The sequence below is a fragment of the Monocercomonoides exilis genome, assembly GCF_001643675.1.
Source record: "Monocercomonoides exilis strain PA203 chromosome Unknown scaffold2-2631571, whole genome shotgun sequence".
Classification (NCBI taxonomy): Eukaryota; Preaxostyla; order Oxymonadida; family Polymastigidae; genus Monocercomonoides; species Monocercomonoides exilis.
Window position 1 is genome coordinate 1585758 of NW_027150547.1, and position 21749 is coordinate 1607506.

The window sequence follows — 21749 nt, forward strand, 5'->3', positions numbered from 1 at the left end:
AAAATAATTTCTTTAAATAAAATTATTTTGGATATTTTTTGAATGAAATGATTTTATTTTATAAAATTAAAAGAAATTTAAGAAATGAAATGTTTTCAATGCAATTTCACTCAAAATACTTTAGCCAATCAAATTAACATTTCGTTTCTATTTCTTTATTCATTTATATTTCTTTCACTCAAACTGCCTTTCTTCTTGAAAAAGAGATAGGCTGGTTGAATCTCCAATACACAACAGGTTTTTTCTTCGGAGGGTGGAATTGCACACGTTTGTGGATTTCTTCTCCTTCACGGCAGTAATTTGCTCTTTTTTGCCTGAAAATGGAAATTCTTTTCTTCAGAGAAGAAAGAGCAGAGGGAAAGAAACAAACACAAAATGGCAGCATTTGTGGAGTGGCTGTGTAGCGACGCTTGAGGATGACAGAGAGAGGAATGTGAAAAGAGGAATTAGAGGAAGAAGAAGTCGAAGAGGAAGATAGTGGTGATGATAATGGCAGGTCTAAAATATCAATCTGATTTGACTGAGTCTTTTGCATGGTATTTATACATGTTCTGTCATATTGGTAATTAAATGAAGAGTTCCCTGGTTTTTCCAATCGAACCTGGCGAACCAAGAAATCATCGTCATTTGAGCAGAATTCTTGTTGAAGCAGTGTCCTTTCAGTGCAGGCAGCAGGGCGAAGCGGATGAGGCACAACGAAAAAGGCCTCCAGTGAAAAGGATGGCTGAGGGAAATCGATTGAAGAGGTTGATGATGACGGTGGCTTTGGGGAAGAGAGGAGATTATGATAATGATGAGAAATATTTAGGTGAGATGATAAAGAGGAAGATAAGGGAAGGGAAGAGAGCATATTTGTGGGCGTAGATGATGAACTGAAATGATAAAGTGAATCTCTTTTTGACATGGATTTTGAGTGGAAATGCAAGCTGTTATTTTGAAATGTATTCTTCAAAGAAGAAGTTGGTGATGATAATGATGATGAAGATAAGAGCAACAATGAAGATAATTGATTGGAGCTCAGCAAATTTGAATTCGATGAAACATCTGTCAATGTGGATGAAATAGGGGAATAAAGCTGATCGTCTTCTTTCTCTTCAAAAGAAGACATAAAATAGCCGCTCTGTGACAATGTCATTTTTTCAGTGTTATTTTCACTCATTCTATCTTCGTAATCAACTTCTTGAACATTCTCATTCTCTTTCCCATCTTCTATCCCATTCTTCTCTTTCTCTTCTCTTCTCATTTTTTTCTTCCATTTTGCTTCTGCTTTGACTGAGGCATCCCAGCGATCCCGCTGCAAATCAGACATTTGTCTGTAATTCTGCTCTCTTTCAATCCTTTCCATGCTTTTCTGATACAACTTCACCAATTTGTCCTTTTCCTTCAATCTCTCCTCCAAAGTCGATTTTTTCCCTTTGAAAAACTCATCTTCTTCGCTTCCTTCAATGTTGCTACAACTTTTTTCATTCATCAAAATGCTGCTTGATTTGTATTCTCCCTCTGCTCCTATCTGTTCTCTATCAACCTCATCGCATTCTTCAATCATTCTTTTCAATTCTTCCAATGTGACTCTCACAATTCTCCTCTCCTTCTTTCTTTCACTTTCGTTTGCACCTGTTGCATTATCTTTTCCTCCTCTTCCTCCTTTTCCTCCTTTTCCTCCTCTTCCTCCTCTTCCTCCTCTTCCTCCTCCTCGTCTTTCTTCTTCTTCTTCTTCTTCTTCTTCATTCAGAACATCCCCTTTCCTCACGTATTCTTCCTCCTCCTTTTCCCACATCCTCCTTCTCTCCTCGTCTTTCGCCAGCTCATTCTTCACAAAATAGCCAAACAGCTTCGCAAACGAATGAGCTTCTCTGATCTGATTTCTGGTCATGTTGATTCTGTGTTTGACTTGCTTAGCTGCCAAAAGCCTTTCATCTTCTTCCATCTTTTGTGCATCTTCATCGATATCTTCTTCTTCTTCATTCGGTTTCTCTTCCTTACTCATTTCATCTGTGTTATCTCCTTCACCTTCACTTCCCCCTCTCCTCTTCAATCTTCCTTCCTCCATCTTCCTCCTCTCCTTCTCTTCCTTCATCAGAAGCGATTCCTCCTGTGCCTTCCAGTCAGACAGCAGCTGTGCCCTGCGCAGTTCGTGCAGTGCAGATTCTCTCTTCCCATCTTTCAGCACAACATCCACATCACACGCATGCTGCTTCTTCTCTTTCACAAGAAGAACAGGCACCGCGCTTCCAATTGCGTTTCCATCGTATTCGGATTCGGATTCGGATTCGGATTCGGATTCGGATTCTGCTTCTGCTTCTTTCGCAGCTGTGAAGTTCTTCTCTTTCTCATCACTGCCCTCAGCTGTAGCTTTGGTGTTAGCAGAGGAAAAAGAGAATTCGGGTGAAGCTGTTTGAGTCGATGTGCTTGATACAGTTAAACAGAAATATGTATCCAAAATTTCTTTCTTTTTCTCGCGCAAATAAGCTTGACGATCTAAGGGATTAAACACATCCGATAGAGAACAAGGAGAAGAAGGAGTAGACTTTCCAGAAGCATTCGAAACGTTATTCCTTTGTTCGCCAGCGAATAGCATCGAAGAAGCCTGCAGCTGCTGAGACATTTCCTTTCGATGTTCTTTTGTCTGTGTTGATAGCTTCTCTCCCATTCTTTCATTCGCTTTGCAGATGTTTTGTTTTGCAAGCAAGCATTTTTTACCTGTGGCTATCTTCATTTTATCTGATTGCATTTCGCATTCATTAATAAATTCTACTAATAATCGCAGTGATCAAAAAGAATTGCACACCTCCATTTGTTTCTACAACATTAGTCGAATTCTTATTTTTTATTTGTGAAAATGTTCTTCCAACAATAGTCTTAGATAGCTTTTTTATAGAAGCAGGAAAATGATAATATTCTTTTGATTCTTTCATTGGGGAAAGTTTCCAACTTTCATCGCAAGGAATGAAATCTTTACACATATCATGCATAAAAAACGGTGACTCATCGGAAACAGAATTACAAGAAGTCGTAAGAGGAAAGTTCGAACATTTTGTTATTACAAAATTGCAGGACGTATAATGATCAAAAGTACTTGTTGCTGGAGCAATTGCATTTTGATTAAAAAGATGAGAACCTGGTAGAGTAGCATTATCGAAATATTTTTCAGATTGCAAATGAGAAACTGGAGTGTTTAAAAATCCTTTGTTGAAAGATTCTTTTTCAGAATATCCGGAAAAGTCAACTGAAAACGGAAAAGAAGATATTGAAGAAGTTATTTTAGCAACTGATGATTGAAGTTCTTTTTCCATATCGAGTTCTGAGTCAAGTTGTTTCAAAATGTTCGCTTCTTTTTCGATAAACGGAATGTCAATTGCATTTTCGGAGTAGGCGCAATCTTTAAGATTATTAAAATATTTTGAAAAAAATTTCTCACTTTTTTGATTCAATAAATTTTTGCTTTCGCTCTGATAAATAAAAATGAATGTTTAGTTCAAAGTGTAAAGAATGTTCACTTTTTGAAACTTCAAAAGCATAATCAGCGAACCTGATCATTTACATCTCCTTGTTGGATGTAAAATTCAATCATTCCATTGCACAATTAAAAAAGAATTAGAGTTAAAGTTAAATATGGGTTATTTAAAAAACAATGAAGATGGGTTTCGGATATATTTTGAATTTATGGAATAGATCTGAATAGAAAGAATTTGTAAAGATGTTCGCTTTGTTACTCGTTTCGATCCTGTCAAAGGCTTTTGCATATACTGAATACTATGAGGAAGAGGAGTTCCCAGATTATGAATCATACGAAATTGATGATTCTGAATTCGAAGATCTGGATGATGATGATGAAGAACTCGATGAAGATGGAATTCCAATCGTATGCGGATTATGCAAGTGGTTGGTTGGAAAAGCAATTGAATATGCATATGGCAAAACAAACAAACAAATCACAAACTGGTTATGGTCACAATGCGACAAACACCCAACCTGGGCTCACAAATGCCGTGATGTTGTTCCAGTTGTTATCCAGGTTATTTACATGATTGTTAAGAAATTCGGACCTCCACTCATTTGCGGTGCTGTGCATTTGTGTTAAAAAGGAGATTTCTCCTTTGGAGAACAAAAGAGTTTTTTTAAATTCTTCTGAGTGATTCATCGAGATTATTCTAGTTTTGTTTATTTTTTTGATATTTTTATTTTATAATTCGAAAGAATAGAGTTCATTCTTTCTGTGTATCTGTTTTGAGCTTTTGCAATTGAAATCTTAAAGATAAACTGTTTAATGTGCCTCAAAAATTGTTATTATTAAAAGTAACAACAAAAAAAAGTGTACAAAATATTAAAAGATTTGAGTAATCAAGTAATTAATGAAATGAACATTTTCAACTACTTTGAAAAGATATATACATTTCATGTTGAAGAATCAAAATATAATTCTAAATGAAATTCCAAAGCGGGTTTGTAATACGAATTGCTTTATATAGTATCATTCTCAATTGAAACAATCACAAAAAGAAATGAATAATTTTTTCCATTTATTACAAAATAAGTGAATTTGTGTTTTTGTCATCCAAATCACAATTTATTTGATAGCAAGACCTCTTGACATTTATGATTTTTTTTGTTTTCTCATGATTTTAAATTTGTCAAATTGTTTTGATCTATCCCTTGATAAATAGGTTTGAAATTTTTGACAAACATGGAAGAATCCGTGAGTGTTTCATTCCTTGAAAAGTTTGTATTCGCGAAGGACGAAAAGGAGCGAGATGTAGCTCTTGAAGTTCTGCCTGCAAATTCTTCGGAGCATCTGTATTATGCAATTTTGAGGGAACAATTGAAAAGTCCGGAGCATTCCACAGCAGAAGAAGAAAAGCTGTTGGAAAAGCTTGCAAATAAACTAGGAAAAAATAGTTCTCTCGTATCTCAACTGAAATTGAGGCGAAATTTGATATCTTTTGGAAAGATGAACAAAGCGTCTCAAAAAGAATTATTGCAATATCTCCGGGATGATATTTTGCATAAGGATTTTACAAGTGTGCAACGACGTGTAGGAGCACGGGATGAACCTAGAGACGAGACTGCGTTGCCGACTGTGCTGAATGAGGGCGAAGTTAACTTTGGAAATGTACTGAAAGAAGTTGAAAAACGGCCCCACATGCTTAATAATCTTACATCAGAGGGAATGCTAAAAGTGGATGCCAAAAAGCTTGAGACGTATGATCTTCAGAAATTCATCAATAATCTGCCATCAGGCTCATATCCTGGGCTTTTGGACCTGATAAAGCTATATCTTTCAAAGCCAAACACGCACCTGTCCGATTTGTCTGTTGGTTTGACTTTTGATCAATTGCAGAAATTGGGAGATGAAAAGCCAGAATTACGCAACAACCAACATTGGGTGGAGATGATGCTAGTGCGAATGGTCCCAGAGGTAGATGTTGTATGGGAAACAGATAAAATTGCTCAAGATAAATATTTTGAGAGGATATGGAACATGGCATGTCAATTGAACGACACTGCGCTTTGGATGGGAGCTTCGCTGATGGAGGTATGTGTGGTTCATGATTGGCTAAGTGGGCAACCGAATTTGGGTAGATTTTTGAATCTTCTGATGTGCCCGAGACGGGATGTTAGTTTTTGTAAATTGTGGAGAAATATGAGCAACTCATATAGAAATGAATGTCGAGTTGACACGTATTGGCTAGAGAAAATTGGAGCGCCAAGGGCTGAATTACAATGGATGGGACAAAATGGGAGCACAGAACTGATCAGGAAGGAGGTGATTTATTTCATCGCACAAGGCGTGAATGAGCAGAAATTCCAGACGTACATCGAAGAAACGGAATTGCGAAGATTAGTAACGGAGGCGAAGCTGACGAACGGGAAAATGGATGTGAGTAAAGTTGGAGCAAAGGATGCCGACGAGTATTTTGTTCGGCGGCTAACGGAAAAGACAGAGCTCACGTTTGCAGACAACAACCAGACTTACTTTGGCTTTGGAAGCGAAGCTGAAGAGATTCCGTCGCTAAACGTTGTAGTGAAGAATGTGAAGGAGGTGCGCTTGCAAGTGTTTGAGGTAAATACTCAGGCATTCTACTCGTTGATGCATCGAGAAGTAGATGCAGGAATGGAGCTTGACGGATTGGTGGCGAACTACGAACGATTGCTTGATTTTTCCGCATATGCACCGGTTATCCGTCATACAGAGCGAATAGACCTACCTTCACTTGTGTTGGACCGAAAGGGGGAGAAAGGGGAAGAAGAAGATGAAGACGAGGACGAAGTTGAGCGGGGAGAAGGAGAGCGGGTGCAAAAGAGAGGAGTGTTTGTGGTTGTTCTGTCTGGAGGCGGATTGACGAGCCGTGCTTTGATTCGAAAGGGGGGCTTAAGAATGATGTGGCGATGCATTGCAGATGGACAGGCAGTGACTGTGCTGGACGAACTGAATATGCCTTTGCCACGGAGTCGAGTGGCAGTGTGGGTGGATGGAAAGAAACACAGCGCAAGCACTACTCCAAAGAAGCATCCGGCTTTGGAGCCATGCGAGATATTGGTACCTTATGCAACTGGCAGTGGTGCAGGGATAAAGCAGGTGATCGTAGAAGATTTGGCGGACGAGTTCTGCATGCTGGTTAATGGATTTGAGCATAAATCGGAGGAGTACGAGTTTGGGTGTGGCATCTACATTGATCGTGAGGAGCTCATCCGTCATGCCGACGCTCACATCCTACTGCGCCCTCAACTGCTTTGCTGTGGAGTACCTGCATCAGTTGGAATGGTGCGTGGAGTATCAGTGAAGGTGACATCAACAACGGTGGAGGGAATTGATGTGACCCGGCAGTATGCAGGTCTGCAGTTTGTAGATGGAGAGTTGGCGTGCGTGGAATATACAGTTCCTGAGATGTTGTCCAAGGTGCAGGTACAGGTGAACGGGGTTGTTGCAGTACACTCAGACTTAGGACGGACTGTGCCAGTATCAAGTGAAAAGACATTTACAGTGAACACTATCGATAACACACGGGAGATTATAGCAGCAGCTCTGGTGCGAACAACGAAAGATCAGAAGGGAAAGAATGAACAACCAGGATATGTACTGCGTGTATTCGGAAAAAGTGGAGAGAGAATGAAGCATCATCCAGTCTCATTCAAGTTCTTCTGGCGGTATATGTTCAGTGGATCTAATTGCTATACGGCTGGAATGCGATTAATGACAGACAAAAATGGAGAGATTATGCTAGGCTCTTTGAAGGATGTGAGTGCTTTTGAGATAACGATGGGCTCAGGAGATGGAACGAATGAAACAAGCCAGCTGTTTGGTTTGGAAGGTCACGGTATAGTGCCAATGCCGATGCATCTTCAAGCACGTAGCCATCGAGTGGTGAGTTATGCAGGACAAGAACTAGAAGTACCTCTGGAAATGGGCTGTGCTGAAGGGACTGAGGAAAGCTTTGGAATCAAAATAAAAGAGAATGCAAGGAAAGGAAATCGCATGGCTGAAAATGGCTTGGTATCCCTGACCCAAATGGGAGGACCAAATGCGTCAGTGCCATTGCAGGATGTGAGTGACCAGATGGTGTTTAGAGAAGGCAAAGCAGTTCTGTCTGCAAATTTATCGAGTGGAGAATACGAGATGTTTGAATGGCAGACTGGACTGACAACAATCATATCGCTGATTGAACCTCGCAAGACCTGTGCAAATAATGAGATAAAAGAAAAGCACGAAAAAAGTGGTAGCAAAATATCGGACGCTGAAATAAAAGGAAAAGAGGAAAATAATAGCGAAATGAAACAGGATACAACATCGCTTTTATGCGGAGCACGGAGGATTGGGCAAAGAGGGGCTGATGCAGCTGTGGCGATTGTTGGGGTGCGCCAAATTAGAGAAGGAGCAGAAGCAGGTAATGTTGAAGTTATTCTCAACAACTGCACTGAAATGACGCGAGTGCATGCGTTTGGGACTCGCTTTGTAGGTTCATTTGACCCAGAGATGCAGCTGACTGCAGTGAGGCATGTGAGGCAGGCAGAGGTGACAACAGCAATGGCAGCCAGCTCGTTCTACACATCTGACAACCGGCTGGGCACTGAGCAGGAGTACATTCAGCGAAGACAATCATCTGCAGCGCGTTTGGGCAACACTTTGGATGCGCCGTCTGTGCTGATGCATCCAGTTGTCACACAAGAAACCTCTCGAAAGGAAGCAACTTCGTATAGCAGCGACGCCATTTATGGAGGAGCTACAAATGGAGCGTTGATGGCAAAGATGAAATCTAAGGAGTTTAAACGACTATCAAGTCAGGATAGTAGGACAGATAATTGGAGAGAATGTAAAGTTGATCGGAAAAACATAGACTTCCTTACAGATACTACTACAGTGATACTGAACCAGCCTGTGGGAGTTGGGCAAACTCAGCGTGTAGTGATTCCTTCTCAGGTGATAGGGCAGAAAGGACAGAGCACTCTGACTGTGGTGGCAACAGACGACGAGCACGTCGTGGCACGTGTATTGGCGGTAGATCTGAGCCTGTGCAGTGGAAGAAAGAAAGTGGAAGGAGAAGAAGAAGAAGGCCAGCTGAGAGAAATGAGACTGATGAACGCGTTTGACCCGAAGAAGCATGTTCTTCAGAAGATGCATTCGGCGCTGATTCTACCAAAGAAAGTGTTGAATGACAGCTGTTGCGAAGCTTGCAATGAAAAGGAGAAAGAGGAAAAAGCAGCAACAAGCTCTTCTTCTGCTTCATCTGAATGTGCATGCGCAAGCAGAAATTCGAATGGAAGTGTCTCGTTGAAAAAAGCATATCTTTCCAAGTGTGTTGCATCGCGCACGATTGATGATCTGTCAACATCAACATATGAAACGTATAGTTGCTTTGGTGGAATTCTCCATCTGCTGAAGTGTTTGATGAAAGCCGACTTGAAGAATGAAGCTCCAGTCGGAACGTTTGACGCGTGGTGTGATGCATTTGAGGAATTGTACAAGCTGGTTGATGAAGGAAAAGATGAAGGCGAGAAAGAAAGAAAGAAGAAATACAGAGAGCTTTGCGAACGATACAGCGAATTTGCATGCCATGAGACAAATTTGCTGCTGTACAAAAAGGCACCAAAATTCTTTGAGCAGGCGATACGTCCGGCTTTAGCAAGCAAAAAGGAGAAGACGGTGATTGATCACTATCTTCTTGCTACGGAAGATGTGGAACTGTTTGAGGAGTATGCAGAGCCGGCTCTGTTTGCGCAGTTGAACGCAGTGGAGCAGGTGTTTGTTCTGGCAAGATTGGTTGCGCTGGGGCAGGCAGAGAAGAAAGCGGGAAGAGGAGACGAACTGCTGAAGAGGAGTGTGGCCAGATGCGTTGCGCTGGTGGAGAAAGTAGAAGGAAAGCTAAAGGCAGAACAGAGAGGCAAAGAAGCGGAAGAAAGATTATTTAAAATGGCGCTTAAGTCGGGGTTGGATGTTGGGGAGTTGATTGAAGCGGAGAACGAAGAAGGAAAGAATGATGCAAGCAGAAAGAGCGGAGTGAAGGAAGCGTCTGCGCGAGCATTCAACGAAGGAGAGGATTTGGGCCAGATGTTGATTTTTGCGAAAACAATTACAGGAAAGTGTCTTCCCTTTTTTGTTAAACGAAATACAACTGTTGAGGAATTGAAGGATATGATCTGTCGCAAGGAAGGCATCCCTCCTGACCAGCAGAGGATTATATCAGAAGGGAAGCAACTGGAAGATCGTTACACTATGGGTTATTACAATATCAAAAACAAAACAACATTGCATCTTGTGCTGCGCTTGCGTGGTGGAGGAACTGGACCTGAACTGATGCTAGATACAAGCCTCACGCGCGAATCGGCTCCGATGGCTGCGGGATTCGGATTCGCTCCGCAAATGTTAATGCGGAGCGTTCAAAGTCGAAGTATGAACTTTGCTGCTCCTGTTTGTTGTTCAGCAGCCCCACCGCCAATGCCGATGCCGATGAAGATGAAGATGGCAGTGCAGAATGTGCATTATGACTATGATGCCGAAGAGGAAGAGATAGCTCCGGTTGCAAAGTTCCAACAAGTTGAGAATACAAAAGAATACCGCGAGAACCAATACCATCGCGTGGCTAATGGAGATGGATGTCTCCTTGGATGGAACGAGTTCTTCTTGGATTATGCAAAATATCTCTTTGGGTGCATGGCTGATGGAATAGGAGCTGATGCATCTGATTGCGCAAATTGCGTTCCTTTTGTATCTGCGAATGTTTTAGATTGTGCCGACTCTTTTTCCTCTGCAGCGTTTGCTGCAGCGTTGACCGATGTTTCACTGTGCCCTATTTCAGTTGAGAAGGCGATTCAAATGAGCGGTGGAAGAGCAAGTGCTTCTATTTCGAGCGAAAACACAGCAGCTCTGCTTTATGTGAAGGAGATGGAAGCGGTTGAGGAAGGAAAAGAAGATTCGGCGCAAGAAAGAAAATCAATGAGAACAGAAAAGCAGGAAGAAAAAGCCAGCGGCAAAATTGTGCAGATGAAGCAGGTTCTGGTGCAAGAATTTGTATGCGACATGGCGGAGGAATGGGAGGTGAATGAGGAAGGGCGAAGAACAAGGAAGTATGTGGACTGGGAGAAGATGTATGTTGGGAGAGTGTATATGTGCGATGTGGTGCTAACGAACACAACAGCAACACAGAGGTCGGTGGAAGTGCTCATGCAAGTTCCAGCCGGCTCTATCCCGTTGCTGAAAGGAAGTATGACGAAGACACAGAGCATTGTTCTGGGAGCGTATGGTACGAAGACGCTGTCATATGTGTTCTACTTCCCACGAGGCGGTGCTTTTGTTCACTATCCAGCTCAAGTCGCAATGCGAGGACATTACATGTGCTGCAGCCGAGAAGGAGGACATAAGGTGCTTGTGGCAGAGCACGCAACTGCACAGCCGGAGCGAAGAGATTGGGCGTATGTGTCGCAGGAGGCAGAGAAAGAAGTGTTACTCGAGTTTCTGGAGAAGGAGAATCTACACCGGGCAGATGTGGATTTATCGATGATTGCGTGGCGATTGCGAGATAAGGATGTATTTGATGCTGTGATAGCTATTCTGATGCGCCGCGGCGTGTACAATGAAAAGGTCTATTCGTATTCTCTGAAGCACTTTGGGCCAGCTGCTGCTGTGCAAAGGTATTTGTGTGATCTGTTCGTCTCAAAAGAAATTGTAACCCGATTGTCAAACTTCGCAACTGTGCTATCACCGTTGTGTGTGAAGAATCCCGTGACAAACGGAGCACTACGTGTGTTGGAGTATCGCCCACTGATCAATCCACGCACTTTCTTATTTGGCGAAGAGAAAGAACACATTCCAAATGCGAATCTTGCTCAGCAGTACAGAAAGTATCTGGTCTTCTTGGCACATGGCGCAGCCGCTGCGTATGCTTCATCGTCGCTTCTTGAGAGTGACACAGATATTGAAAGAGATGAAGAATACTACGGATATTCTCAATGGATGCCTGAGATGTCTGGTTCTTCGCTTTTAGGCGATGGAGAAAAGCTGGTGTTGACGTACTATCTTTTGCTGCAGGACAGATTGGACGAGGCGCGCGCACTGTTTGATACAATCGGCATGGAATCTACTTCAGCCAGCGGATCGACAAAACAAAAGAGAGAAAATGAGAATGAAATGGAAATGAAACTTCAGTATGACTACATGAGTGCATATCTGGACATGACAAACCCTGAAAGTGCCCTTCCTGTGAAAAAGAGCGGGGAGTGTGGAGAAGAAACGATGGAAGCACCAAGATTGACCGTTGCACGACAAGTGGCCGAGAAACACAGAAACTGTTCCATTCCACGTTGGAAGCTAATGTTTGATCATCTGAACGAGCAGATCAAAGAGGTGGACAAGACATTTGCAGCAGAGCGGAGGGAGAAGGAGAAGGAGAAGGAGAAGAGAGAGGAAGAAGAGAAAGAAGTTAAAGGAGGGAGAAAGAAGAATATTCTTGTTGAGAATGAAGCCGAAAGAGAGAGTAAAAGACAGAAGCAGCTGGAAGAGTCAATGACAGTTGAGGCAACAGTGGAAATGGTGATTGATGCAAAGGCAAATACAATTACAATACAACAACAGAACGGGAAGGAAAAAACAGGAAAGATAAAGTTCTACAGAGTGGACATTGAAAGTCTGTTTAGCGCGAAGCCATTTATGAAAGGAAAAGATTCTGCAAAGGCCTTTTCGATTGTTAAGCCCACAAAACAAATTGAATTCTCTTTTGAAGAATCGAATTCAGCTTCTTCTTCATCATCATCCTCTTCTTCTTCCGCTCAACTTGCACGGAGTGTTGTTGTGCATGTGCCAGACGAACTGCAACGGCAGAATGTGTTTGTTGAGGTGGAATATGAAGGAAAGAGTCGCTCGGATGCGCTATTCAACTGCGGCATGGATGTGGAGTTGTTTGAGGATACAGGAAGACTCGAAGTGAAGGAGGAGTCCTCTCATCGGCCTGTGCCTGGGGTGTATGTGAAGGTGTATGGAAAACAAGGTGGTGAAAGTGGTGCGTTTGTGAAGGATGGGTTCACTGATTTGCGTGGGTGCTTCGACTACGCGTCTGTAAACAAGAGCACGAATAGCAGTTCTTATGGTTCAGGGAGAGCTAACTATGAAACCTCACGCCGGTTCTCGATTTTGATCATGAGCGACAGTTTGGGCTCTGTCGTGAAGGAGGTCGATGCGCCTGCTGAAAATTAATGCAAGTTCTTACAAATGAACTTCGTTAATTGTGCAAATATTAAAAAACATTTTTTTTAATTTAGCCCAGTAAATTCTTTTAAAAAAATTTTATCATTTTTTAATTAAAATATTTTTTTATAAAGCTGTTGATGGTTCCTTTCCGACTGCTCCATTTTTACAAATTTTAATTTTTATTGTTTCTACAAAAATAAATTTTAGAAAAAAATTTTTTTAAATATTTTTAATTTTCAGAATGAAGAAATAATATGGTGGTAATGAAAGTTGATTTCATCATACAATAAAAAAGGACAATTGAATGAATTTGCTGGAGGAACAAGTGTTATTCGCATGAATTTGAAAAAAACAAACATAAGCAGTGAGTTATTTATAAGTTCAAACTTTTTCAACATTTTTTTTTCAAAAAAATATTTGATGTTTTCAGTTTGATTGTAAATATTCCCTTTTAAAATAATTGTTGATGTTAATAACTTTTTAAATTAATTGATAAATATAAATATTAGACATAAGACATAAAATATGAAACAGAAAAAACAATTTAAATTAACTTTGGTACATGAAAAAATTATTAACCAATCAATTAAAGTTTGACATAAATAGAGTCAGTAAGCCATATGATTTTGTTTCATTGAAGCCTTTATTTATCATTTTCCAATCATGGTTGCATTCAACTCTGTTTAATAAGTAACTGCATTGTTTTCATAATTGAATCATTACACATTCACTCTTTTTGTAAAAGGGAAATCAAGCATTTTCCTGCGTTTATTCAATCATGTAAAGAATGAGATTTTGAAGAACTATTTCGGATATCTATCCTGTGTCTTTTTGTTGGTGAGGTAGATAAGTTATCTGTGCCAATAATTTTGCTTTCACATCATCAAGAACAGCTGCTGCTGCTTCAAGTTCCTGTTTCAGAAGTGATGAAAAAGTGTAATTCAATTGTACATAAAAAAAAAAACGCAAGAAATGAAAACTTTAAAAGTAAAAATAGAATTCATACGTTTATTTTTTGGAGTTTCACTTCTTCCCGCGCAACAAGATTCTCAACAATGAAATTACGCACATATCCTCGAGGCAAATCATTTGAGCATTCAAAACACCTTGTTTTGCCATCGTTTCCAAGTGAATATGCACATGTCTAAATAGCATGCATCAGACAAGTAAAAAGATGTTAATAAATTCAAAAAAGTTAAAGAAAGAAGAGTTGATTATTAAGTTGATAATTTATCATGAAATTAATTAAAAATAAAAAATCACAACTTTGCAAATTGTGTGACCGCAAGGAATAAATGTGATAGGTTCTGTCATTAACTTCAAGCAGCTACGGCATGAAAGATCAACCTTTACAGAAATACCATTGAAAAATAACAAAAAAAGAAAAAAGAAAAAAGAAAATGATTCATAAAAAGACATAAAAATTTTTACAATAAATATCTTTCGATCGAATATGAATCATAGTTATGAAAAATAAAAAAAAAATATGTTTCTTTCTTTCTTTCTTTCAACAAATCTTCTTCATACAGTCATTGATTCATTAATAACTTTGATTGATCGAAGAGTATCATGCAGCAATTCAAGTTGTTGTGAAAATGTAATTGCAGAGTCGTGCAGTGCTTCGCAAATCCCAGAAAAAAGCGCCTGTACGAAAAAAAGAAAGATAGTTAGTTAGATTGATAGAATGAAATATTATTATTGGTAAATATATTGCATGTTGATTCAATAATGTTTAAAATTACTTCAGAAACTGAAGGCATCCAAACCTTGATGTTTGCGAGATTCTTTTGAAGCTCATGAATTGTAGCAGCATCTTTCAAAGCAATTTTCCCCAAATTTCCAACATTAATAATAACGAGCGACTGCCAAAGAAGAAATACAACAGTTTATGATTGTATTGTTTGAAACAAAAAGATTGAATTTCACATTTATATGATGAAAGAATACAATCGGCCAAAGATACACAAAAGAATATGTGTCATATTTATTTAAAAAAGAATACAAATAAAAATATCAAAAACAAAATGAAGAATAATCCAAACCGTTTGATTCCAATTGAACCTGTCGTCCTCAAAAATTCCTTTCATTTGCTGTTCATCCATCCACGTCCAGTCAGCCACGCCCATACAATTGCCATCATTCAAAAGTTGATGCTTTTCTGCTTTGCTCCATTCCCTGTCTTTCTCTCTGTCCAGATGCCGAAGAAGAATTGTTGAAAGCGCATTCACTCTTTCGCTCTCCTTTTTTCGTTTTTCTATTTCTTCGCTTATCTCATTTTTAATTTCCTTGACAAAAACTTCGTTCATTTCACAATTTTTATTATCGAGTCCAATCTTGCTCATAAAAGTTCCTTTATCTGGCGTTCCAATATAGTTGCTTGTAGTTATTTGAGAATCAAAAGTATTTGCCAGCGAACTGGATAGTGCAGATGCACTTCTTTCAACTGTTTGGAATGGCGAGCTCGATCTGCTGCCACGTGGACTGGAGGCAATACGCGGAGACCTTGGCGAAGACGGTGAGTGATGTCTTTGTGTTAGCTCGAATTCTTTTGTCCTTTCAAGTCTGGTTGGCGTTTTCTGCCTCTTCTTTTTGGATTTTTCGGTGTCTTTTTTTCTTTTATCTGATTTTAGAAGAGTTATATCGTCTCTGTTTGCTTCGTCTTCGAACATAATTCCAGCTTTTTTCAACTTATTTCTTTGTTTTCTCTGTTCTTTGTTATGTATGTCTATGAACTTTGTTTTTGATCTTTCTCTTTCTTCCCTTTCTCTTTCTTTCTCAATAATTGAGTCAATTCTTTTGTATATTTCTTCTTTGTATTCTTCCTCCTTTTCTTTTCGTTCGCTATTTTCAATGTCTTCCTTTTCCTTTGTTGCCTTCTCTTCATTCTGCTGCTCAATCATTTCTCTTTGTTTATTTTCCCGTTTCCACTTTTCTTTCTCGCTTGAGTTCAAAATGCGCGGTGAATATTGAGGAAATCCAATGCACTCCGCAACCATCTGAAGTTGAAGTGAAGATTCACGCAGAGATTGTTCATTAGCAGATGGATCAGCACCTTCCCTCTGCCGAATAGCCGAAAGAACTGAGGATGGAAGTTCATTGCTCTCTTGAAAGGACGAAAATGAGCGTGCAGATTCGGATAATAATTCTGATGCTGTTGAAGCTGTTGATGTTTGCTGCGAAGCAAAAGTGGTTGCTGGTTGCTTTTGTTGTGAAATAATTGAAGAATTAAGTTGACTTGATTCGGAATGAATGGATGATGTTGAAGACAAAGGCATTGGAGACACACAAAAAGAGCTTCTGCTCAATGATAAAGGTGATGTTGGATAAATAGATAGAGAAGAGGGAGAAGCTGATGCAGATTTTGTTGTAAAAGAAGAATGAGAAGATAAAGGAGTTGATGGGATATGGAATTCGGGGCGGAAAGAAAACGGGGAAGATCTCTGCGAAAACCTTCCATCAGACATTGTTGTTGTGTTGCTGTTTTTTCCCTTTGAAGATTGTTTGAGAGCCAAAATAGAATTTATTTTCGTTCTGATCTTTGAAAGAGTCGGAGTTATTTGTGCACTCCGCAGCTTGTCTTCGCGCATGCTTTCTGTTTCTTTGTCTTCAACTTTCTCCAAACCACTTCTATTTTCTGTCTGTTCTTTAAAGAAATCATTTTGCATTGAATTCACACCGTCAGCATATCCGTTGGTTTTACAGCTTCTTTCGCTTTCTTTAGCCAGCTGCTTCTCCAAAACATTCACATCTGCCATCAATTCGTTATATGAGCTTTCCATCAGCCTTTTGCTTTCCTCTTCGATCGTCCATATCGTTTGCGTTTCTCTTGTCCGCTGCAGCGAGCGCCATTTGCGGAGTGCCTCTTGAGATTTCTGCAGCTCTTTCTCCAGTCGAGCAATTTCCTCATTCTTCTGGCCGAGTCTGGGAAACAATTAAATGCATTCAGAATTTTGTTATTATAGAAAAATTAGAATAATAAATGATTAGTTTTTTCTTAAAGATTTCCAAAAATAAAAAAATGCACACAAATTATTAACATCATCCAGTTTTTCATTCACTTTTTTAATTTCTGCTGATAAATCGTTTTTCTCAGAAATAAGTTTTTTCACTCTTTCTTTTTCTTGCTGCAGTTCTTCTTTTCTCCTTTCAACTTCATCTTTCATCTCGGCCATCATCTTCTTTGTCTTTTCATTCGCACGCAGCAACTCAAGTTTCTCTTCCTTCAACTCTTGAATGCGCTGCTCCAGCAATCGTTTTTCCTCTTTCATTTTTTCTTTCTCGTCTTTTTCTCTTCTCCAATTCTCTTTCTCTTTGGCATTTTCTTCTTCAAGAGCACGCTTTTCTTTCTCCAGTGTCTCTATCCAATTCAATGCCTTTTCCAGCTGCATTTTCAGTTCCCACACTTTTTTCCTTTGCTCATTCAATTCTTCCGTATTATCTTGTTCACTCTCAACAGGCTGCTGTTTTGGCTCTTCAAACACTTCTTCCTCATCTTTCTGCTCAGTCGATAAGCAAACAGATCTTGTTTGTACCACTGCGAAGTCGCATTCTTCTGTTTGCGTCTCAATGCTTTTAGGAAGCTCTATGGATCTCATTGAAGTTATATCAGTCTGTGTTAATTCAGAATAAAAATGAGGCGGATAATAAGAAGGCGGCGGCGGAGCGAAAAAAGGCTCAGGAACTGTTTGGGAAGCAGAGGAACAGCGGAAAGACGAAGCTGGTTCCACACCGCAAGCACTCGAACCCGATGCCAAAGGAGATAGAGGAGAAGGAGTAGGAGACAATAGGGAATCAGGAGAAGACGAAAAAAGAGACGATAAATAGCCGGAACAAGGTGACGATGGAGTGCATGGAGGCGGTTGGGGCGGTGAAAACGGGAAATCAAAACGAACTTTTTTCTTGTCTTTCTCTCGTGTCACCATTTTCTCATTCTCTTTTTCTGCAAACTGTTCATCTGCTTCACTGACGTTCGTCAAATTATCGTCATCTTCAACTCTTTCTGAATAACTAGCGTTGTCAGAAGAATAGCTCATACGCGAATTTGGTGAAGTTTGCGAATGGAAGTTGGGTTCGTGTTTTTGTTCTTGGATGATACGACTTTCCTTTAAATCTGTTTGAATCAGCTGCGGATGCTGTGGAATGCGCATCTGCTGTCCCAGCGGAGGAGGAGCTGTTGTCGGAAAAACATGTTTGAAAGGAGTGGGAGAGGTGAGGACATCAAACGTGGACCGAGCTCGCAACGCTGCACTTGGCGAATTCCCTCTTTCTGAATAATTTGCGTCGCGAGGTGAGAGAGGAGATGGAGAATGGCCAAAACTTGATGAAGACGACGAACGGAATGAAGGAATCATCGGAAGAGGGTATTTGTACCTATCGCGGTGCGGGGCAAACGAAGAAGACGCTGAAGACGCAGTGAATCTTGTGCGCATTTTCCCTTTGCTGTATCTGTCTCTGTCTGTCAAAGAGCCTTTTCTCTGACGATCTGAGAAGAAAGGGGAAGATGAAGATTTTGATGAAGGGCTTCTGGAAGAAGCCACTGACGGAAAAGCAGAACGCTCAGTTAGAGCATGCTTCCAAAGCAATGTAGGTACTACACATGAGGAATTCTTCATTGAAGCAGATACATCTGTTATTAAATCTTTAAGTTCATTATCTTCTTCTTTCTTTGCTTGTCTGTCAAGTGAACCACTCAAACGACTCCAGACATTCCGTCTCTCAGTAATATCTGAAGGAGAAAGAAGTTGCTCGTCGTCAATATTAGGACTGTAATCTTCATGCAAAGTTATTGTATGCTTTGCACACGTATAATCTAAAATAGGTGAAGAATTTTCTGATTTATTATCTGAACAGTTAAAGAATGGTTCTCTAGCAAGACGACAATCGGATGATTTTGGTCGGGTCATTGAAGTGCCTTTAGCTTGTTTATGAAGATTGTAAATTGTTGGTCGAAGATGCTTCGAAGACGAAGATGTTTCAATCTTGTTTGATATCTGTTTCTTGTTGACATTTTGTTGAAGGAAATCTGGCGTTTGTTTGGTTTTGTTGGGAGATGAAAACAACGTGGATGCATTAGAGGAATATTGTTTTCGTTTTGGACGAGGCCTTTCTGCATGCTGTTTAACATTATCTTCAAGATTTTCGTCACATGTTTGCTCGAAGGAAAGTGATTCATGTTGTAAATTTGAAAGTTTCGGTTCTAGACAACATATATTTTGCAAATCTTTATGCTTCAATGTTGGCTTTTCTTCCTCTTTTTTCAGAAACTCTTCGTTATTTAGCACAGATTGACTTTGTAAAAAATTGTCAGGGAAATCACTTGTAAAAGAATGAGTCAAATCATTTTTTGAAAGTTCTTGATCGATAATGTCAATAGCATTTTCCATTTTTATCTTAATTTACCTTTGTAAAAATCCAACAAAAAAGAAAATTACGAAAAATAAACGATGCCTTGATCGAAAAACAGAAAAAATTCATTTAAAACATCATAAACAAATTAGAGTGACAAAACGCTTGTTTGGGCTTTTCAATACAATTTATTTGAAGCTAAAACGCAATTTTCCACACCACGCAAATGAATTAATTAAATATTATGGTTAACAGTTTGAAGAAAAAAGAGACAAATGAATAAGAAAATATCCATGAAAAGCAAGTAATTTTTATTCTTGAGATCAGATGTTTCTCGTTTATCTATTTCATTGCACATTCAAAAGAATTCCAAAAGATAATTACGTATTTGATAAAAATTTTATTGAAATTTTTCCAAATATATATGGAAATATCGTTAAATTAGCAGATTTCTGGAGTTAAAGGAAATGTTTTTAATCATTTGTTATGTTCAAATATGGTCTGTTTTTCTTTATGCAACAAAAGAAACAAAAGTTGAATCTTTAGAAAAATAAACTGAAACAAATTACGCTTTCATAAAGAAATTAAATTCTTTCAACGAAAAAGTTAAACATATTGAAAAGAGTGCCCTCTTGATTACTAACAAATGTATTTTTATAAAACGAAAGATTAAAAAATATAAAAAAATACACTTGATAGAAAAAAATTATTTGAATTTGTTAATATAATGGATAAAGCTGTTCTCAAAAAACTAAGCAGAAAATTAGCTTTTAGGTTTTTCTCACAAAATAAATGATTGAAGTTTTGTTTCGCAGAGCATGCATATATCTTTATGCTCAGACATGAGCTTCGCCGAAAAAAAAAAAGAAAATGAAAAAATGAAAAAATGAAAAATAAAGATTTAAAGGGAAAAAAAATTAAAACTCAATTATTATTCAATTTCTAAAACATTTCCCTCATGTTCATTTAACAATTTGGCAAGCAAAGATATAAGATATTCAAATTTCTTTTATCAAATTGTTTCATTTTAAATAACGACTTACGGAACAGAATATGCAACCGTCTGATAGTTTTGCGCTGTTGAAGCATGTCTATTATCAATAACAATAGGATTTGGAAGTGTTATTGGGATCGAATAAACTGGCATAGGGGTAATTGGAATATTATTATTTGCATGTATGTAGCTATTATTCGGAGGATATAACAAGGTTTGCTGTTGGTTTGTCACAGGTGTTTGATAGTATTCTGATTTACTGTGAAGATTTGCATTCCTTCTGCGATATTCATTTCTCACCACTCTGCATACTATCACAGCAATTATTGAAAATGCAATGCACGGAACAACTGCCATGAAAACATATATCAAAATGAACACAAAGTCAAGCGCATGTTCATCACTATAAGTTTCTGAAGGATCTTTTTCTGGATAAGGAGTGGGCTTTGGAGGAATGTTTGTAATATTTACAACAAAATCTTTGGAGGCAAAACTCATAGTATTAGTAAATGGATAAACAAGATACACCCTGAGCGATGTGGTATTTGAGTCTATTATATTTGTTGTGTTAATTCGTCCGTGTGCATATGTCTCGTTTGGCTGATACGTAAAATTGAATGAATACCCACTTACCACACTTGAATTTTCCTTTGAGGCATTTATGCAAAAGGAACACCCGCATGGCATTAGTTGTTCTCCAACAAAAACCAAATCTAATATATCATTATAAAAAGAATTGTAAGAGCAGCTTATGTTTTTAATGGAAGGGTGGAAAAATGGAGGGCGTCTTATTTCAAATGCTGTTCCTGTTGCTCTGCAATCAGAAACATCAAACCAAAAAGGATCTTTATCGCCTGAATTGTCTGAAACTATATTTGATCCTGAAACACTTCCGTTATTGATGCATCGTAAATTTCTGTGTAATGACGGGAAATCTTTGTTAAAAGGCCTTGATGAAAACGAAACATTTGCTAAAGTTATTGAACCACCGTCAATTTCAAAGCAGCCATAAGAAGCGTTTAAAAACGTGCAATTTGAAATGGTCGCATTAGTGTTATTCAACATGAAAATGCTACTACTCCAGACACACTTACTTTGCCACGATGTTGAATTTAATTCTTGATAATTCAATGAATCATGTAAACGACAGCTAATCATAATAAGACTTGAATTTTCAACATATAACAATGGGGTCACTTCTTGCACTTGATATTCACTAGGAGATGTATAAAAAATAGAATTGAAAAATTTCACATCTGCTCCTTTTGTTGCATAAATTACTTGGGGCATAAAAACAATATCCCATGTGCATTTGAAATTAACAGCACTAAAAGAAATAGAGCAATTTGAAACATCGAAAATGCAGAAATTTATAGCATTTGAGGGAGTAATAGTTTGCACAGTGTCTCCCAAAGAACCTATCTCCAAATTACCTTGCGAAATGTTCATCCTATCCTCCGTAAATGTTCCGTTATAAAGATAAAATCTCCTGTATATTTCATTTTTTGATTTCTCCAGCGTGTATGAAATGGTACGACAAGGATCAACTTCAGTTTCGCAGTTCTCATTGTCAACTCCATTTGTACTGATTGCATGTTTCATAGGGTCCTCATCACATAAAATTTGAGCAATTAGCATACAAATAACACAAATATTTAATTGCATTTCTTTTCGATAAATTTTTCAAAATTGACTGCAAATTAATAAAAAAGATCAATAAATAAATAACTTCTG

The 21749-nt window shown here is 38.8% G+C and overlaps 5 protein-coding genes across 5 annotated transcripts; 2 read left to right on the top strand and 3 right to left on the bottom strand.

Annotated features, from left to right (window-relative positions):
* Positions 1-26: 26 nt before the first annotated feature.
* Positions 27-3614, bottom strand: MONOS_1121 (uncharacterized protein). Its single transcript, XM_067863720.1, has 3 exons — positions 3530-3614; positions 2789-3449; positions 27-2721 (listed from the first exon to the last, which is right to left on the bottom strand). Exons 1-3 carry the CDS (start codon positions 3569-3571, stop codon positions 179-181), a joined length of 3246 nt encoding a protein of 1081 aa, XP_067735862.1. The 5' UTR covers positions 3572-3614; the 3' UTR covers positions 27-178.
* Positions 3615-3665: 51 nt separating this feature from the next.
* On the top strand, positions 3666-4218 carry MONOS_1120 (uncharacterized protein). Its single transcript, XM_067863709.1, has one exon. It carries the CDS (start codon positions 3698-3700, stop codon positions 4079-4081), a length of 384 nt encoding a protein of 127 aa, XP_067735863.1. The 5' UTR covers positions 3666-3697; the 3' UTR covers positions 4082-4218.
* Positions 4219-4625: 407 nt separating this feature from the next.
* MONOS_1119 (putative ATP-dependent RNA helicase RhlE) lies at positions 4626-12890 on the top strand. Its single transcript, XM_067863697.1, has one exon. The coding sequence runs from the start codon at positions 4685-4687 to the stop codon at positions 12680-12682; it is 7998 nt and encodes a 2665-aa protein (XP_067735864.1). The 5' UTR covers positions 4626-4684; the 3' UTR covers positions 12683-12890.
* MONOS_1118 (uncharacterized protein) lies at positions 12886-19059 on the bottom strand (the record flags this gene model as incomplete). Its single annotated transcript, XM_067863686.1, has 7 exons — positions 12886-13588; positions 13683-13820; positions 13943-14023; positions 14204-14320; positions 14443-14538; positions 14719-16597; positions 16703-19059. 7 exons carry the CDS (start codon positions 19057-19059, stop codon positions 13493-13495), a joined length of 4764 nt encoding a protein of 1587 aa, XP_067735865.1. The 3' UTR covers positions 12886-13492.
* A 355-nt stretch (positions 19060-19414) lies between these two features.
* Positions 19415-21737, bottom strand: MONOS_1117 (uncharacterized protein). The gene has a single exon (XM_067863676.1). It carries the CDS (start codon positions 21678-21680, stop codon positions 20061-20063), a length of 1620 nt encoding a protein of 539 aa, XP_067735866.1. The 5' UTR covers positions 21681-21737; the 3' UTR covers positions 19415-20060.
* Between the last annotated feature and the right edge of the window lie 12 nt (positions 21738-21749).